Raw genomic sequence first — 19,959 nt, 5'->3', positions numbered from 1 at the left:
TTGCCCAACCACAACGTGTCCTCGGAATAGACTGGGGCTTGGAGAAGGAAGACGGGCTATACAATGGGAAACAGGTGAGCTGTGGATCAGAACCGATGACCCTCTTCCAAAAAGACCCTCCAAATCAGGTTAACAACTAGATACCACCTCGTTGATCCTGAAGGACTAGCTAAACAGCAGAGCCCTGTGCGCTGTTTAATGTCTTCCTCTGCCCTTTACTGGCTGTGTGTTCTGGGGCAAGTCACTTTCCCACTCTGGGACCAGATTTCCTTCCAGTTCTGCCCTTCAAAGTGCAGGATATTGTCTAGCAGGCCCCCCACCTCCCTGTGCTCCCACGAGGAAGCCACGCTCCACGGAACTGACTGGTTAGCCAGCAGTACTCAATGAGTCTTCCAGCCCACACGGCTTTCCTTTCTCCGACAGACCACTTAAGGCCCAAAGAGTAAGTGCCAGCCTGGTCTTCAAGCTCTTAAGACCACTGGCTTTGCAATCTTGGTCTTTCTATTAGACTTACAAAGAGCTGAGGCCATGATGGTGGAGGTAGCAGGGCACTGGGTGCTGGCCAGTGGCACTTTGGCCCATAACATTTCTTGGGAAAGCCAGCTTGAATTCATAACATGCACCTACCCCTCCCAGCCCAAGTCCTTCAAGGTCAAGACTCCCATCCTCTGGGCAGCCTCCTGACAGTCAGCCCTGTCCATCTTCCTCCATCTGAACCCCAAAGCCCAGTCTGCCTATCAATGAACCCTAGCCCTGCCCTGCTCTGCCAGATTCCAATGTGGCCCCAATGAGTCTTATTTCCCAACTAGCTTGAGGCCGCTCCTCGAGCACAGAAATACCTCATCTCTGTTTAACTCCAGGACTGAACAACCTCATGCCTTAGCTCAACTCAGCTGGCAAAGGGCTGGCTGAGATCCAGATTTATGGCACTCTGTGACCTAAACAATCACGGTCAAGCAGGTCTGAGGCTGGTCCCTAGTGGGGAGCTGCAGGGTTCTGGCCCTCCATCAGCAACAACTTTACTAAAGTAACTTGGAGGAGAGAAGCTTGGGAAGGTCATGACACGTGGGACGATGGGAGGAGGATAATTCTGGAGGGATGGACAGCTGGGCTAGAATTAATAAGGTAAAGCTTCCCGAGGGCAACTGCAAGATATGCTGCTTAAGTGAAATGCGGCTGCAGCCTATACTCGGGGGCTTGGTTCAGATGAAGACAAACTGTGGCTTTTAGCAAAGGGGACACAGAGGGAGGTGGAGGCAGGTTTTGTCTCTCTAGAGCAGCGGTCCTTAACCAAAGGTACGACTCCCCTCAAATGTGGGAGGGTACTTTTGTTGTGATAATGCTTAGGGGAAGACGGCAGTCATCAGAAGAATAGAGTGGGATTAACCAAGCGTGGGCATTTAAAAAGAAAAAGAAAAAAAAGAACAGAGCAGGTAGGGACCAAGATGCTAAATGCCCTGCAAAGTCCTGCATGTTGAAAAATTACCCTGTGTCAGACAGGTGCAGTGGTGCATGCCTGTAATAATCACAGCATGTTGGGAGGCCAAGGTGGTAGGAATGTTTCAGCCCAGGAGTTCGAAACCAGCCTGGGCAACATAGCGAGACCCTATCTCCACAAAACTAAAAAGAAATAGCCAGGGGTAGTGGCGCGTGGCTATGCTTCCAGCTACTCAGGATACTGAGGTGGGAAGATTGCTTGAGCCAAGGAGGTCGAGGTTGCAGTGAGCTATGATAGTGCCACTGCATTCCAGCCTGTCCAACAGGGTGAGACCCTGTCTTTTAAAAATAATAATAGGCCGGCATGGTAGCTCATGCCTATAATCCCAGCACTTTGGGAGGCTGAGGCAGGCGGACTGCTTGAGCTTAGGAGTTCGAGACCAGCCTGGGCAATGCCGTCTCTACTAAAAATACAAAAAATTAGTCATGGGTGGTGGTGAATGGCTGTGATCCCAGCTACTTGGAAGGCTGAGGTGGGAGGATCACTTGAGCCTGGCGGCGGATGCAGTGAGCCGGGATTGCGTGGCTGCATTATAGCCTGGGCGACAGAACCAGATCTTGTCTAAAATAATAATAATAATAATAATAATAAAAGAAAAATTACCCTGTGTAAATGCACTAAGGAACACTGCTACAGAAGAGAATCTTGGAGCTGCTCAGCAGCCAGACCCAGGGTCTGAGGAGGTAGTGCCCTTGGGTGGTGGCGGGCTTGCTATGGTACAAAGGGCTTATGACCAAGGCAGGCAACCACATGTCAGGGGCAATCAGGCCCAGGGAGGGCACTGGACATCATGAGCGCTAAGGTCCTTTCCAGCTCAAAAAGTCAACAAGCCTGTAATTCGATTTATAAAGTGTGGCTGACACCCGAGCTCCCAGCAGCGCCTCGATGGTGCGACCCAGGTCTGCCTGCAGTGTGCTCTGGGCTGCAGGTCCCTCAGTCAGGCTGGATAATGAGAGCCGAGCTCTGACTGCAAATGCCCCTCCTGATCATTAGCGGGGACACACACAGGGGAGAGTAGACAGCATGACAGGCCCTGTTGTTGCAGGGTCAGCCTGCAGAGCGCTCAGAGAGCATCCCCAGCTCAGCAAGGGACTCGAAAGATAATTAACCCGGGGAATTGCCAGTCCTAGCCACGTCTCCTTCTGAGGCTGGCACAGGTAGACTGGACAATCCCTTAGTGCTATCAGCCTCCAGCAAACCCATGCCTGCCTGTGACCCTGGGCTTCTGGTGGACCCAGCCCAGTCTTACTTGGCTTCAGGGTGGCTGGCCTGGGCTGGCTCTGTCCCCATCTTGGCTGGAATCACCAGCCCCGTGGCCTTCCTGAGACCCCTGCCAGCCCCTGGTTTCTCTGGGGTTGCCCAATACCCTGGTCAAGAAAGAGGGAAGGTGCTGAGCTCAGAATTTCTAACCTTCTGCCGGAAGCCTAGAATCGGAAGAAAAACAGCCTCCACCAAAGTGACAAACTCAGTGCTCTCAACCTGTTTGAGAGGGAGAAACAGGGCTCACCCATGAAGATATGAAAAAACAACTGCATCTTAGAAAATGCAACATTCTCATGGCTGCACAGAGGCCCCCACCCCAGGGACACGTCCAAGGAGATCTGAGACCAGAGAGTGTCTGCTCAGCGCCTGCCCCCATGGCACCCACCCACTTACCTGTGTGACAGAGTGGGTTTCATGGAGCTCATGGAGCTGAGGGGGGGCTGCATGGGGAGTTTCCCAGGGGGATCACTCTGGCGGCTCTTCTGATGTCGGAGCAGCAGCAGGCGGCCGAGCTCTTCGCACCAGGAGGACAACAGGGCTGCAGGAAGGACAGGATGGTCAGTGGCTGCTTGTTCATCACGCCCTGCCACACCGAGACCCCTCTCCCACCCTCCCCAGACTGGGTGCTATCCATGCTGGTTTTGCTCCCAGATTCGTGTGACACCAGAAGACTTAGCCTTCTTGGGAGGCCTCAGTGTTCTCAACTGTAACATGGGACTGACACCCTTGAAGGAGGATACAAAAGCTTCTGTCGTGAAGAGAAGGTCAGAATGGCCTGCATGCGGGAAGTAGTAGTCCGAGGCAGCAAAGACGGGGAGAGTCAGGATGACGGGAAGGATGGCAGAGATGGTGCCAAGAGGAAACTGGAGGAGTGAGGGGGCCTGACATGGACCTTGAGACAGCGCAAGCTTAGCAGCTGCCTGCCACCCCAGATCCCTCAGGGAAGCCCACCCTCTCACAATTTGATCAGAGGCAAAGTGTAGCTTCTCCCCATGCTGGGCTCAAAAATCACATGGTTTGAATGAAATCTGGGAATCTGCTGATAACCTAGGAGTGTCTGTAGAGCTGTCCCTGAAACTTCTGCCCAGAAACTGGCCCCCTAGCATGCCCCTTCTGGTCACACCCACGGTTGGTCCCTGCTCTGCCGGGCACAAACGCCTAGGAAGACAAAGGATGTCCAGAGCAGAGGGTAGCCAGGGTGGTGGGGGGCCAAGCAGGAGGCAGCCAGGGGTGCCCAAGGCAGGAGAATGGAGCAGCCATCCACATCCGGGATGAGACAGCCCCACATGAACTGGGGACTGGGGAAAACTGCCATTTTCTTTCACTGTTCACTGTCCTCATGTGACCACAGGAGCCAAAAGCGCCCCCCAGGCCAGCGTGTCTCAGCCTGGGCTGTCCAGCGTGTCTCAGCCTGGGCTGTCCAGCGTGTCTCTGCTGGCCTGTCCTCCTGAAGTACATGACGAAGCTGAGGGCTGGGGGAACTGGCTGCGCTCGGTCACCATCTTGCTGTGGTGTGGACTCCAGGAGCCCACAGACTCTGGGCCTCAGTTTGCTTAGAGGTAAAAAGGAGTAATGCCTCGTGCCCTGCCTTCCTCCCAGGCTGCAGGGAGGGACAGACGGGGGCCTGCTGGGTCTGTGGAACTGCTGGACAAAGGGTGGCCACACCTCAGCTGATGCCCTACTCCTGCTGGGAGTGACCTGAGCGTTACGGAAGTAGTCGATGGGCAAGAGTGGCCAGGCATCTTTTGAATCACAACTGCTCAGCCACTCGGCTGGGTGCAAAGCCGACTCCACATTTCAAGGGTCTCCCATCTGGACGCTGCACAATGTGCTTCTGCATCCTTTTTTTTCTCGACCATCTAGGACATCATTAGCTATTATTATCCTCATTCTACAGACGAGTAGACGGGGGCCCAGTCAGGCAAAGCTACCCACAGTAACCACAGCCAGAGTTGGCAGGGACAGAGACAGTGCTCCTGCCCCTAGCCCCACGCCCTGGTGGTAGAGCCTGAGACCAGACCAGAAGGTGGGGAGGAGGTGAAAGCCTTCAGAAGGCAAAATCCCAGGTGTTCACAGCCCCCCAGCCCCTCAGACTCAAGGAACCCCTCAGGCCTCTTCGACGCCACCATGTTCGGCAGGCACTGGTGGAAGATGCCCATATGCACAATGACCGGGAATGGCTGGGCAGGCTGCCATCCCGAGCCGCCCAGTTCCTGGACAGGGTTCCCGTCAGCCCAAAGCCCTGAAAAGTCATCAAGGCTGCTTGCTCCATCTGCTCAGCTTGTGTGGTACACAAAGATGCTCAACCAAGAAGGCAAGCAGGGGCCGTGGTCCCCAAGAGGGCCCTGTTTCTCCCTCCAGGAGGGGGCCTGGTGGATGAGCTAAGTCTTAAAAGATGTATCCTGCCCCCCTCTGTGGGGTCACCTTGCCACCACCCTCAAAGGGAGGACAGTATGAGAGAAGAGACACTCTCCCCAGCATGTGTGTCTGCCCAGAAACCAACAAACAGCCCTATGTGGGTGTCCAGCACACATCTGCTGCAGCTGGAGAGGCAGCCTATTCAGGGAGGCCAGGACAGACAAAAACAAGCCTCCAGCCCACTCCATCCTTCTCCCAGGCCCCTAGGTACCGCCTCTTGTGCGGGGACACTGGGCATCTGGAAACTCATTTGCACGCCAAGCACGAGGCCTGCTGGATCGCAGTGAAGGAGGGATCGCTCCACTGCCAGCACAAAGGACGGCCACAGATGGTGCCGCCTGCTGCCCGCCCCACCCCTCCTAGCCCTCGCTCCTCCTGGGGGCTGGACTGCCATGCAGGGGGCGGAGGCACCACGGGGGAATCAGGGCTTTCCTCCAATGTCATGGGCCACCCCCTGCTCAGCCAAGGACAGCCCTTGTCCTCCTGCCCCTAGTGGAGTGGTTTCCATAAAGGGAATAAAGGCAGGTTGGCTGCGTGACAGGGCCTTGCTGTACAGTCTGGCATGCTGCAAACAGGCGTGATATGTGGATCAGCCAGCCACAAAGGCCACTTTCCTACAACCAAGAGGTGGTGGGGGGGATGGGGAGTCACCACCCCTCACCCCTGAGGTGGGTGAGCACAGAGGCCACGCTGGCAGCCCCACGCAGGGCGGTGGATGTTGTGCGTGTTCTCCTTATGGTGCAAACCAACACAAGTTGTTCCAAGGCAAACGTGGGTTAATGACAACGCCTGGGAATTCGCAGCCAAAAAGGGAGTCTGGGCACTATCAAGAGAACTAGGAGGGCTGACGGGGACAGAGAGAGGCAGGCAGGGGATTACGCAAGGACAGACAGAGTGACACCAGCTGGGCGGGTGTCTGAGTGCGCCTGGATCTTGGCCGTCACTCACACGTCTGGACTGGGAAGCCTGTCTGCTCTAATTAGGCGGGGCTGGCCTGCATGCCTCTTTGACCTGCATGCCTTTGGTCTGTGCACTTGCTAGGATGGCAAAAACAATCCCAGGGTGAGTGGGAGAGACGGGAGGACCTGGTGTGGTGTGCGCAGAGCATACCAGGCAATGGGAGGGCAGTTTCAGTCCTGACCTGAGTCTCCCTCTGCTGCAGGCAGGGTCAAGAGTACCTTCTACTGCCTGAGCAACCAACATGGCCAGTCTGTCCCTTTGTCCTGTGGGCCCCACTTACCACTGGTAAGAGAGCTGGCCCCAAATGCCCCTTTTCATACAGAGGATCCCAGTTTTCAAATTAAAATGGCAGCTAGGACCCAATGTCCCTTTCCCCCTTCATAAAATGCAGCTTGCTTGGGCCCAGGACAGCCTTGGCCAGTACATGTAACAACCTCTCCCCCACAGATGGGTGACGACTGGCCTCCTGCCTGGTGCTCCCACGGCGGGAGGCCCATGTACACATCACTTGCACAGCTGTCAATGAATGCCAGTAGACCCACGGCCACCCTCCAAGGGGCTAAGCAATTGGCAGTGAGATACTCCAAAGCCTGCCAAGGGGCGTGGAGAGGAATTTTAGCTCCACCGTGCAAACTTTCTGGGCCGCTTCCAATCTGGGGTGTCAACATGGAGAGGCCTTCTGCCTGTCAGAAACCAAGAAGCAGGGGCTGGGCATGATGGCTCACACCTGTAATCACAGCACTTTGGGAGGCTGAGGCGGGCAGATCACTTGAGGTCAGGAGTTCGAGACTAACCTGGCCAATATAATGAAACGCTGTCCCTACTAAAAATACAAAAATTAGCCAGGCATGGTAGCCAGCGCCTCTAATCTCAGCTACTCGGGAGGCTGAGCACAAGAATTGCTTGAACTCGGGAGGTGGAGGCTGCGGTAATCTGAGATCGTGTCACTGCCCTCCAGCCTGGGCAACAGAGCAAGACTCCATTCCCCTCCAAAAAAGAAAGAAAGAAAGAAAAAAGAAACCAAGAAGCAGGAGGGGCTGTTGGGAGCAGAGGTTCAGCCATAGAAAGGGGGTTGGGGTCAGGAGGGAGCCTTCGGAGCTGGCCACAGAGGCCCATGGGACCACCCACGGTCAGCCATGCTAACAGCATGGCTATGGCACTGCCCATTGCCCCCTCTCCTCCAGCAAGATCTCTGATGGGTAACAGCCTTCCTTGCGGAAGGAGAAATAGAGGCACGACCAGCTGCAAATGCACTGCTTCTGACCCCTAAACAAATCCCCTCTCCCCCATCACCCAAGGCAGCAGATTTTTAACCAGCAGGAGCTGAGCTGGGTGCAGGCACCCCAGAAACCGGGCTCTCAGGCTCCTCACCAAGCCCCATCCCCTGTCATCCTCTCCAGCCTGTGCATGGGCCAGTGTCGAGGACCTTGGGGCCTTCCAGCTCATCTCATGGTGACCACAGCTGGGGTTGGGATAGCAGCAGGGAATCCCCCCAGCTGCCAATGCTGAGCCTTAATCCAGAATTCCAAGCACTCCTCAAACGTCTCAGCGTAAAACGTATAAGCATGCACCACCCAACCTGTCTAAAGTGAACCCACTGAGCTCCCCTCACCTCTCCAAACTGCATCCTTGTGACCAGACTCCCTCACCTCGATCCATTCTCACCTTCAGTACCAAAGTGTTCTATCACTCACCCAACGTTCATTCAACAACCAGCTGCTGAGCACCTACTGCGTGCTGGCGGTACCACGGTGAACAGGGTTGGCACCCCTGCTGAAACTGCACATGGCTTCCATTGCTGAGTCCAAACCACTTAAGATGACGTGCAAAGCTCCGCAGGCTGGAAGTGTTGGCGCCCATCTCTCCTGACCTCAGCGGGCAGCTACCACCCTGTGGTTCAGGGCAAGTGACTCTGAAAGTCTGGATTCAAAAACTCATTCCCTTCATAGCTATGTGACCTTGGGCAAATGACACAACCTCTCTGGGCTTCAGTTTATCTACCAAATGTTAATGCTTACTCTTTAGGGTTATTGTGCTATTTTTTGTTTTGTTTTGAGACAGTCTTGCTCTGTCACCCATGCTAGAGTACAATGGTGCAATCTTGGCTCACTGCAACATCTGCCTCCTGGATTCAAGCGATTCTTATGCCTCAGCATCCCGAGTAGCTGGGACTACAGTTGTGCACCAATCACGCCTGGCTAATTTTGGGTGTGTATACATTTTTGGTAGAGATGGAGTTTTGCCATGTTGGCCAGGCTGGTTTTGAACTCCTGGCCTCAAGCGATCCACCCACCTCGGCCTCCCAAAGTACTGGGATTACAGTCATGAGCCACTGAGCCCAGCCTTATTGTGCTATGGAATGACACTAACACCTACAAAGTGTTTAAAAGCGTCTGGCATGTAGTTAGCACAAAGAGCCTCTCAGCGCCGTGTGTGCTCTGCTTGTAGCAGGCAAGAGTCTTCCAGACAGGAGATGGTCTCTTATTCGTAAGTCCCCTATGCCCAGCAGGCTCTAGGCTCACCTCTCTATGCGCCAGCCCCTCAGGACACCCCACAATTTCACGCCTCTTTCCTTACAGAACTTGCACTTCTTTAAGGCTCATCTCTAATGGTGCTTCCTCCAGTTTCCCATCTATAAAATGGGTTTAACAGGAGCTGCCTGCTTCACTGGACATGGGGTGTAAATTAGTGTTGCCAACCAACCCCAGTGATATACAAGTAGAAGCCAGCAAGTGTGCAGGATGGGCAGAGGGCCAAGGACCCTCACCAATCCCTGCAACCCCATACCCACCTCTGCATCCCATAACGCTGAGAGGGCTGCTGAGGCACAGCCTGAAACCAACACACAAGACCTGATCCCAGTTGTCCGTTACGGTGTGACACCTTGAGCAAGTGACTTAACCTTCCTGCACCTTAGTTTCCTCATCTCCTAGGGTAGCCATACGGATGGGACTGCGTTACCTCCATGAAGCACAGGGGAGCCAGGCACACAGATCTCTACATGTGCTCATTATGCCACGAACGGCATTACTGCCTTGGTCAGTAGAGAAGAGACCAACAGGATGGTCCTGGGACCTTGTATCTCTGCTTCTGATCACAGAGCAGAGGGTGAGACAAAGGGCCTGGGCAGGCACGAAGCTCCAGAAGTTCATGGAGATGGTGGGGGCCCTGAGCAGATGAGTAGGCCTGTGTGCTCATTTGGCACACATGTTGCACAGGGCCCCTTCCCCCTGCCTCCTTCCGAGCTGCCTGGGGGTAGAATGAGGACATCGAGTGTCCTGCTCTGAGACACAGGAAGCAAAAATCAATTCCCCATTCGGAGGAAGCTGTGCCTCTGCTTCAGCTGGTGGCAAGGCGCCGGTGGCCCTGGAGGAAAGGCATTACTTTTTCTTTCTCTAGGACATCCCATGGGACTCCCGCAGCAGCCCCTCAATAGTGGCCATCCTTTGTGGGGGTAGCGAGGACAGTTCCCCAGAATCCAGAACAGCCCAAGACCCAGGTCCAGCATCCCCCTTGACCCCCTCTTGGACCCTGCCTTTTAGTAGCCAAGATCCAGACAGTCACTGCCACATCCGCAGGAAAGCAGCAGCCCTGAGGGGCCAGCAGAAGGGAGAGCTGACCTCAGCAGAAGGGACAGCTGACCTCATGTTCCTGTTGCCTGTGCTAGTCTTTGTAGCATCTCCAGGAAGCCACAGGGACACTAGGGTTCCCACTCCACACCAGGTGTGACTTAACCAAGATCACTGACAAGCAGCATGTGTCCTCTAGTGGCGCTGTGCCATGGTGTGATCGGTGGCACATTCTTCCTTCTTAGTGGCATATAAAATAATGGTGTGTGTGACCAGGAGTGGTATATTCTATAAATGGGACCCAGTGGGTATGTCTAAGGGCCCTGCACCAGCTGCACCCAAGGATGCTATGGTGAAGACAGCACCAACACTAGCAGGTGACCCTGTGGTCACTCATCTGAAACAGAAATGGGAGTGAACAAGCACTAGCTCTGAGGATCAGGAGGGGACCAGGCAGGAGGGCACCGAGGAAGAGCCAACTTCCCAACATCTGCTTCCCCAAGACCTTTCCAGCAACTCCCCTGCAGCCAGCAGCCCCCATATTGTCTGTCCTTTAGAGGGAAAAAATGAAAGCAGATGTCGGGTGAGGCAGGCCTGAGTGGGGATGCCGGGGCAGCTCATCCTGGCTTGCTCGGGCGTGCTCTCCCCAGGGGCAGTGACAGGCCCTGTATTTGCCCCTGTACCTGCAGCTCAAAGCAGCACAGAGGCCCAGGACTGGCTGACCAAATGAGGAGGCGAGAGGCAGAGGAGTGCAGTCCTAGTTCAGGAATCGCCTGAGTGCCAGGTGAGGAGGGTGGAGCTATATTGTCCAGACAGGCCGAGTGACCAGCCTCTATTAGCATCGATCAGGTCAGGGGTCATGGGGAGCAGGTACGCTCACCTGGGCACCTGTGAAAGGCTTTCTCCTTGCCAGTCTGCACTTGGCTTGAAAAGGAACAAGAAAGCAGAGGTAGACAATATGGTAGAGCCACAGGGAAAGAGGCGCTCCTGGTGGAGCCAGGCAAGGGGAGGTGCGGACAGTGAGAGGCCTGGGATGCTTGCTCCTGGTAAGATCTGGCAGTCAGGAATGGATGAGAGCAGCAATGGGGTGCAGGGGGAGGCTGGGAGGGATGAGAGACTGTCTGGAGGAGGGAACAGAAGCCTGGATGTACAGCTGGGCGGGATGTCATCGAGCACACTGCAGCCTGGGGAAGCCACACGCAAAATGAAACAAAGGCCTAAGTATCAAAGAGCATCTTAGCAGCTAAAAGGCTGCTGAAGAACAGAGGAAGTATGTGTGTGGGTGGGGAGGGGAGCTGGGAGGGGTGCTTCTGAGACCCAGGAGACCCCCAGGGATGGGGCAGCACTCAGAGGGGCCCGGGAAGAGCCCTGTGAAGCAGAGGCAGCAGCATCTTGAAGCAGGGCCCTCTCATCCTCAAAACATGCCCTGGCAGGTGGCAAGTGGGGTTCATGATTCCAATAAAAATATGAATGATACATTTTCAGATGCTTCCATCCCATGAGCTTACAAAAGGTCACACAAGACCCTCTGAAGTGGCAGCAGCAGTGAGAGTGGTGCCACTCCCCAGCGGGGGAGGCTGTGGGCATGGGAGCTGCAGGGGCTTGCCCGTTGAGTCGGGGGCAGGAGAGCCAGGCCCCCTCACTGGTCCCTACACTCTTTCCCCTCTGACATGTCGCAGGTTCCTGCCCCCACATCCACGAGAATCCCAGGGAGCACCTCAAGCTGCCTCAGGAAGACGGGCCCCTCCCTGTCCCACCCGCTGGTCACCACATCCTGATGATCTTTGCAGTCTGTTCCCGTTGCTCCTTGCCTGCTCCAATCTAATCACCTTCTGCAGCCCTGCCGGTTCTCCCTGAATTATGACAACAGCATCCTGTCATTCATCTCCATCTCCAAACCTGCCTCCTGCCAACCCGCCCTCTGCAAGGCGGTCAGAGGACTTCTTCCACCCATGCATTCTGATCACCTCTTTCCAATCTGTGTCCTCACCCCAGAGGCTGCACAGGGCCTGGTAGATGGTAGTTGCCTGACAGATGCAGACACGAATCTTGCGCCGGGTTACCCAGGGGAATGCTGTGGTGCTCTGTAGCGACAGCACTCTGAGCCCCCGGGGCCACGATTGGATTCGGGGGCTTCACTTCTACAACCCTGGCACCCAGCACGGCATTTAGCACATGCTATGCAGCCAACAGATGACTAACACACTGACATGAATCACAGCTAGAAATAACCCAATATGCTGAGACGACCGGGAGGGAAGGACAGACACTGAGACCCGGACAATGGGAGCGGTATCTGTCATCAGGCTCTCAGCGGCCTTTAAACCCACCAGCAGCTCCCCATTCCTGGGGGCAGGAAACCAGCTTCAGAAACAGAGTTCTGAAAGGAATCTTACCAGGAATGTGTCCAGAGACTGGTGCTGTCCTCAAATAAAACTTACAACTGAGTCACATGACACCTGTTTCATGACATGCACAGCTACCCCAGTCACGGGAACAGGAGGTAAGCAGTTTACAGCAGCAATAGTTCACACAGCCTGGGGGCCAGCCACAGCCCTGATCATCCTCTGCTCAGGGGCCGGCACTGCTATTCATGTTAGTGAGATGTTCCCAGCATCTCACCCAGGGCTCCCTGGAGATGGTGCTGCTCCTCCTGCTCCTGGGCCCAGGCCATGCCCCCCTACCCTCTGATTCTCCTCCTTCAGCTCCCAAACACAGGGTCCTGGGACCAGGGAAACCTGGGAGTTCAAGGCAGTGGGATCTCCTGAATATCCCTGGGACCCCAGGTTCTACAGCCATGCACAGAAAAGAAGGGGTGGTGAGGGCTTGGGAGGGGCGGGAGAGTGCAGCAGACACAGGGGCTTGAGTCAACACAGGCCTGGACTCCTCATCACAACTCTAAAGTGGACAGACACTAAGAGGAACCTCTCCTGCTCACTGGCCTGGTTTGAGGAACCATGAAGCGAAGGAAGGGCCCCTTTGTCAACACATGTGAGAGATGGCCCATCACACACCAGAGTCCCATGTGGAAACCAAAAGCAGTAATATGCTATCTCCTGCCTCCAGGAGGCAGAGTGACCAAGAACACAAGCTCTGGAGCCAGGCTGCCTGGGTTCAAATCCCAGCTCAGCCACGTAGCAGCTGTGTGATCTTGGGTAAGTTACTTTGGCTCTCTGTGCTTTGGTTTTCCCTTCTGCAAAATGGGGATAACAAGTAGCACCTACCATCTAAATTACCATGAGGATTATTAAATAACTTACTATACATAGAATGTTGGTACAATGCCAGGCATGTAGAAAGCATTACATGGGAATAAACTGTTAGCACTGCTGTAGTATACATGTTCCCCTGGGATGGAGAGGGTGCCCCATTTCCCCACCTACTGTAAAAAACTGCTCGAATAAAATACAATTTCTTTCACCCCCTCCAAGAAGATCATACAGATGCTCAGGAGTGCCCAGCCTTACACCACCCCTTCACACTGGATGCTCCCTGGGGCAGACAGTGTCCCCTCCCCTACTGAACTGGGTGCTCCCCTAGCACCCAACTGTGCACACATCCAGATACTCCAGGCCCTCACAGAGCCACCCTGACAGCCACTCGCTTCTGACTCTGCTCTCAGGCCCAGCAGTGCCATGAGGCTGGTCTAGGCAGACCCCTTACTCCTCTGGAGCCTGTGGGTGCAGGGGCTGGGGGGACTTCGCAGCTGTCCTCTCCACAATAGGAGGCCTGGGCGGTAGGCAGAGCCCAAGTCCCTCCTCAGCCCCATCCCACTGTGTCCAGAAGGAGGTGGGAGGCGGGCAGGACCCGGGATTCCTGCTCTGGCTGCTTTGCTCAAATCAGGAACGAGCGGTCTGACTCATGAGCCCTGAGAACAGGACTAGCCACAGAATTGTTCCTCTGCCTGACTGGAGGCTGGGGCTCTGGGGCTGGACTTCCTGCCTGTAGACCCGCCACTGCTGGGTGCCCCAGAAATAGGAAAAAGGGCCTCTTCCCTGCCAGCTCTCTTGGGTCATCTCCTCCCAGGAGGAAACAGCACAGGAAGCACATGACCACAGAGACTCGCAGTCCTCGGGCCAGGGGCAGTGGCTACTGGGCCCCAGGAGACCAGGGTTGGCTCTAGCGAGGCCACTGCACCATCAGTTCAGCCTCAGGGCCACGTGTGTGCTTCTGCAAGATGGGGCACCCCTTCTGGCCTGGCTCACCTTGCTGTGGATGATGAGGATCTAACGGGGCCGTGGGAGCACACAGACAACCTTTTGGTTCTCCCAGCTGTCTGGTTCTTCCTGCTTCATCAAACCTCCCGAGACCCAATTAGGACCCTGCCAAGGATGAAACTACCTGTATTTCACAAAGGGGAAATCCAGGCCCAAGAAGGGGTGATTCAAACAGTCACTCTACAGGACCATGACCCTGCCCACTGCTGGTACATGAAGGCCCCCCTTTCATGCCCATAATTCTGTGACATCACGTCTGAGAGCAGGCGTATCCCCAGGAGACAGTTCTGTGCCTCCTGCCTGCCTCCCACTCCTAAGATTTGGTGCCAACCCCATCTTCTTGAACCTCCTTTGTGACTGTGGGCAACTTCCTCCCCTCTCTGGGCCACATGTAAAAGACAGGGGGTGGGCACTGCTCTCTCAAGTCTGCGGCCCCTGAATCAGCCCTGGCCTCCAGGCAGAGTCATGTTTCTCAGGGCACAGGCCAGTCTCGACCTTGCCAGAGCATGACTTCTTCTCAATCCTGCAGGTGCAATGGGGTGAGCTGTCTGTCTGCACACTTGGAGTGGACTGCTTCTCCACGCCACTAGCAGGGATTACAGATGGAAGGGGCTCCAGAGAGCTCACCCCGTCGAGCTGCTCTGTTGATCAAGGCCAAAGCCCAGAGAGTAGAGTCGATTCACTGAGGTCAAAGAGCTCATGCACGCAGGACTCTGAGGGTGACAGGGTCCCAGGAGAGTGGATGGGTGGGGAGCATCCTGCGGTCTCAGCTGCTGGGGCTGCTGAGGGGGTAGGCCTTCTCCTTGGTTATAGAAAACATCACTTCTGGCGCATTGTGAGTTGGACTCTGGTGGCCCTGACAGCTGACCCCTGGAACCTAAATCAGAGAGGTTTTCCTTGGGGGAAAATCTCACTCTCCTGAAGACTGATGGTATTGCTGCCTCAGCACCATCAGTAGCAAGCTGAACTGAGTTTCAGCTCCTCCTGGGTTTTCTAGATCATTCCCACGTTCTGTTCCCTGCACCTCCATCACCATCACTTGTGGGTAAGAGGCAAAAAAAAAAAAAAAAAAAAAGGAGGAGTTGTCTGCTGGCGCTTGGGCTGTGAGTGACGCTATCCAACTCCGCCGCCCCCACCCCCAGTCCCCACACACGCTGAAGCCCTGTGCATAGGGAGGACCGGCTAGTTGGGTGGTGCAGCTGGCCTGGGATGTGCACGCCAGCTCCCCGCCCGGCCCACCCTGCCCACCCTGCCCTACCTGCTTCCCTGTGCTGGGCAAGTCCTGTATTCTCAGGTCCAATGGTCCAGTCTGGTTTGAGAGAGGGCCTACAGCCTGTCCCTCCCTCTAGGAACACTCCTCACACACGCCCGCCCCCTCTCCCCAAGGGCTGCCCGGGTTGGCAGGAGCTGGGAACTGGGAGCCTCGAGGCATGTGAACTCACCCTGGGAACTGAACTCCAAGGAACCTCGGAGCCGTCAGGGCTAGTTTTGTCAGCGCTGTTTCCCAAACCGGTTTGGCCATGCCTCACCCAGTGGAGGCTGGGCAGGATGCACAGACCCAGGATAAGATGCCAGACTAAAACCCCAGCCCAGAAAATTCCCTGCGACCTCACACCACCATCTGCGACTCAGGGGCCATCAAAGACACCCCAAAACAAGCTCAAGAGGCTGTTGTCCACAGAAAGGGAATGCCCCTTTCTTTTTGGGGGTGCCCCAATAAATGCTTCTGCAAAGTGCCCCCTTAGTCCTATCGTGAACTTTTAGCTGAGAACAGCTCACAGGAGCTGTCACGACGTACTGTGCCCTTCTGAGGGGCTGGCTCACACTTCCTCATTCCTCAGGCCCTCACAAGCCCCCGGAGGTGGGGTAGTCACAGGTCACAGCCCCTATCTTGGAGAAACTAGATACTCTGCCTCAGTGCATACCTGAGCGTGCGGCAGGCCAGGGCCAAGGCTGGTCTCTGTCATCTTACGCTAGGGATAAAAATTTGCTGGCAGCAGGGCAATGGCGGAGGAGCTCTAGACCACCTCAGTAGGAAATCAGGTAGCACTAATAGCAAAGCAAGCATGCTGGAGAGGGGAGAGGTGCCCTGAGGAGGGGGTGGGTGGTTACATTCCCCACATTCAGGGCCTCAGCAATGGGCCTCAGTCCTCCCTCCCCCAGCAATAGATTGAGGCCAAGAGGTACCTGAGAATGCACCATTGTCCATGGTGAGGCGTGAGTGCCAAGTGCCTCTCGACCTCCATTTTGCCCCAAGGACCCCTGGGCAGCATAGAGGTAAGCTCAGAGGTGAGGTGACAAGGTCAGCCCACGCAGGGAGGTGAGGAGGCAGTCCCCAGGCTGGCCTGGGTCAACACTCCCACTGCATCTGCAAGGTGAGAAATGAGCCACACCCGCATGCCTGGGAACCATGGAGCCTGTACTCCAGCTCTCATTCCAGCAGGAGCCACCCCAGTGAGTGTTTTCCATTCCACATGTAATTTTTCCTCAGGGCTAAACACCACTGCTCCTTGCTGGCTCTCAGGGAGCTGGAAGGGTAACGAGGGGTTATGGGAATCAATTTCTTCCTTGCATAATTTACTTTTCTGAGGAGTTCCCTCCTTACCCTTCCCAGCTGGGTGCAGGCAGTTTAGCTGTGTCCTCTCCCACCCAGCGTAAGAAGAAGTGGTTGGAGTGAGGCTGGGCCCTTCCTAGGGTCAGAAAGACCCTGGGGTCTACATATTATGGCTGTCTGGACTTCACGGGCGGGAAGAGACCATGAGTTTGAGCACCGAGAGACTTTGTCGTGTGCTCCCTCGATTTGATTTGACCTCAAACCTTAGTGTTCAATTCCAAGTCCTTAGTTTTTCCTGCCAGTGACAACCTCCAGGACCCCTCAAGTGGCTTCATTCCACCCAGCCTGGGCTCATGAAACCAGAGTACAGGCTCTGTGCTGGGGGCCTGGTGCTGACACTAAGCCTTGGGGAGGTGGTGAGCCTAGGGCCTCACTGTTTCTTACAAAGAAAAAACCCACAAAGCTTCTCAGACCTGAGGAGTGACTCAGGAGACGTGTGCCATGGTAACAAGGGGGCAGGAGAGGAACTGGGGTGGGCTGCACTTTGCTGGGTGATTCTGCTGACCAGACTCTACCATCTCGCCTCCAACCATTTGCACCCCTGACTCCACCCCAACCTTCCCTGTGTACAGTGCCTGACTTACTTGGTTAATTGCCAAGACTCTCAGGTTTCTGATGCAAGGAACTCAGAAGGCGATTTCTTCCTCTAACTCTGAGCTAATGCACCTGAGGTCTAAACCCAGCAAAGATCGGAGCCATGAGGCCAGGCTCCACGCCAGCTGGGACCACTCTGGAAACAGGTGGTGTAAGCTCAGGTGCGCACGGCACCCTCTCCGTCACTGTGCCACTGCGCCGGCGCATGCAGTGGTACTTAGGCGCTCCCCTCTGACCCTGTGCTATGGGAGATGACAACCTTCAGATGGGTTCTCGACCCAAAACCTGTTGTAGGGTTTTCCCTCTTATCCATTCATCCAGCAGAAACAGCTGACGGCTGGCACATTTCATGTTTCTATGTGTTGACTTCCTAATCGGTCGTTCCGTTCCTTTTCCAAGAAACCCAGAGTATGAAGGCTTGACAGCCCTGGAAATCACACATGCCTGGCTGTTATAAAACCTCTCCAAGTCCCCAGCAGATTGCCCAGTGGATGCCCACTGGCTGCCCAAACACCAGACTGGTCTCCGTTCATTGCTCTGGGCCCTCCTTCCCGGCTGCACAGGGATCCCTGTGCATTCTGGAGAATACGTGTCACTTTTTCAGCATGCTAACTACCGGTTTTAGTCGTGCACAAGCACACGCCGTTCAAGACAACCTGAGACAGGGACTGAATTTATAGAACACTGAGGGGAGGGAGGAAATGAGAGAATTTCTCTTTTTGTAGAAGATCCTTTACCTGATGAAATGGTTCTCTGTGAGGTTTCTTTAAATATCCAGTTGCCTTGTTGCAATGAAAATCAGAATGGTTTATAAGAATGCCATTTACATCTGGTGCTTCCTGGCTGCACCTGTTACTCAGTGTCACACACCTGGGGTGATGTCTGGATGGTGCGGTCCCAGAGCAGGGCTGAAGGATTCACTGCAGCCTGGATCTCCAGGCCAGGGGTTCTCAATCTTGTCCATGCGTTAGAATAATCTGGAAGGCTTGTTAAAACACAAGCATGCTGGGCTCCACCCCCAGTGGGGTTTCTGATTCAGTGGGTCTGGAGCGGAGCCAACGAATGCATTTCTAGTCAGTTCTCAGGTGCTGCTGATGCTGCTGACCTGGGGACCCCACTTTGAGAACCACTGCTCGAGACCAGGGGATGAGCTCAGTGCCTGCAAGATGCAGGTGCTCGGTTACTCCATGAACAAGATGGGGGGAACCATTCTTCTCTCTCCCCTTCTGGGTTCAGGACATAAGCAAGTTCTTCGGGCCAGGAGAAGCATGTGCTTGGCAAACGTTCGCTGATACTGCTGTGGACCTCCCCTGACCTCTGCATTCAAAGCTCTGGAGATTTGATCCTGAACTCTTTCTCCCTGGCCTATGAGACAGGAGAAAGGACTCTTAGAAGGGAGCCAGGCACATGGAGCCCTGGCTTTATATACTGGTTATGAACTGTGTGATCTTGGCAGGTGTGTGCACCTTGGTTTCTTTGCCTGCATGCAAACCTATCTCACCTCGGTGCTCTAAAGGTATAACAAGGTAACTTTGACAGTGGCTATGGATGGAGAACTTGATTCAGACCAGGCACTGTTCTGAGCACTTTCCATGTGTGGTCTAATTAAAGCCTCTACTCTGAGAGGACACTGTTGTCCCCTGCCCAGCAACTCGCAGCAACACCACTTGCTGGTGTCCCTCAGCCCTCTGCCTTGGAGCCTGCTTCACAGAGTGGCTGTAAGAACTGAATTAGGTCCTGCAGGCTCCGCCTCAGTGCCGGCTCTAGGAAGCAGCCCCAGGTAGGCAAGGGACAGACAGCAGCCTGGGCCATCTGCAGTTCAGGCCGGGCTCCCTGTTTCTCTTCCAGAGCAGCTGGGGGAGGGAGCCATCATTTGTTTAGGCCTCTGCAGTGTTTAATCAGCACGCAATCATCTCTCCCTCCTCCCCCTCCAGCGCCTGCTCTCTCCCTGCAGAAAACAGCTCTCTGCCTTCTGCCTCTGATGGAGGCCATGAAAAATTAACGCAGCACGCAGGGAGAGGGAAGGAAACACCGGGTAGGGAGGGGCACTGGAGCTGGGTGACCAGCTGGCCTGAGCTGAGTGGGCACCAGTTGGGCACGAGCTAGAGGGGCTTCTGAGGGGCCGGACGGGTCAGAAACCCGACCACCCAGTGAGGCCACAGGGTCTTGCATGACGCTCAGCCTGGGGGTCTGGGGCACACCCAACTACCCCTGGGGGAGCCGAAGTGCAGAGTCTGGGCCTTCCTGGGGTCTTGAACCCCTGGAGAATCTGAAGACAGGGATACAGTCTCTCTCTGCCCTGAAGAAAGCCAGGTCATGCAGGGACGTGTCCTCAGGAAGGTCAACTGCAGGCTAGGCAGAAACGAGACACGTCCCCTTTCTCTGTTCATTTTCCTGACAATCCTGTGGAGACAACTACCCTGATTTGATAGGAGCAAACTAGTGTTCAGAGGGGTTAAGAAACCTGCCCAAGGACAACTAGCAAAAACAGCAGAGTAGGATCTATTTAGTTTTAATTAATACAATTATTTTTCATTTATATAAGTACTACACAAATTCCTTCTCCCTATAAAGCTAACGTTTCCCCAGCCTCCAAACCCAGTTTTCCCATTGCATCTGATGATTCCACCACCTCAATGTTCCACTTCTTAACTTTGAAATGCTATTATGAAGAAGTAATATGGACACGTGATTAGAAATATACATAAGTCGAATAAAAGACGTGCATTGAAAAAAACAAGTCTCCTTGATACCTCCCTGTTGCCATTCCTTCCAAAGGGGAATCACTGCTGATGGCTTTGGGTTTTTCCTTCCAGGATTATTCTA

The 19,959-nt window shown here is 54.7% G+C and overlaps 1 protein-coding gene across 1 annotated transcript in view; it reads right to left on the bottom strand.

Annotated features, from left to right (window-relative positions):
• ZMIZ1 (zinc finger, MIZ-type containing 1) overlaps positions 1–19,959 on the bottom strand; it is a 200,991-nt gene that overhangs the window by 32,029 nt on the left and 149,003 nt on the right. Inside the window, exon 7 of the mRNA XM_011928944.1 lies at positions 3,155–3,299. Within this exon, the coding sequence (XP_011784334.1) occupies positions 3,155–3,299 (145 nt within the window). The remainder of the gene's footprint in view (positions 1–3,154; positions 3,300–19,959) is intronic.

The sequence above is a fragment of the Colobus angolensis genome, unplaced genomic scaffold (assembly GCF_000951035.1).
Source record: "Colobus angolensis palliatus isolate OR3802 unplaced genomic scaffold, Cang.pa_1.0 Scaffold12, whole genome shotgun sequence".
NCBI lineage: Eukaryota > Metazoa > Chordata > Mammalia > Primates > Cercopithecidae > Colobus > Colobus angolensis.
The sequence above is the reverse complement of the archived record's forward strand: the minus strand, read 5'-3'. Positions and strand labels throughout refer to the sequence as shown.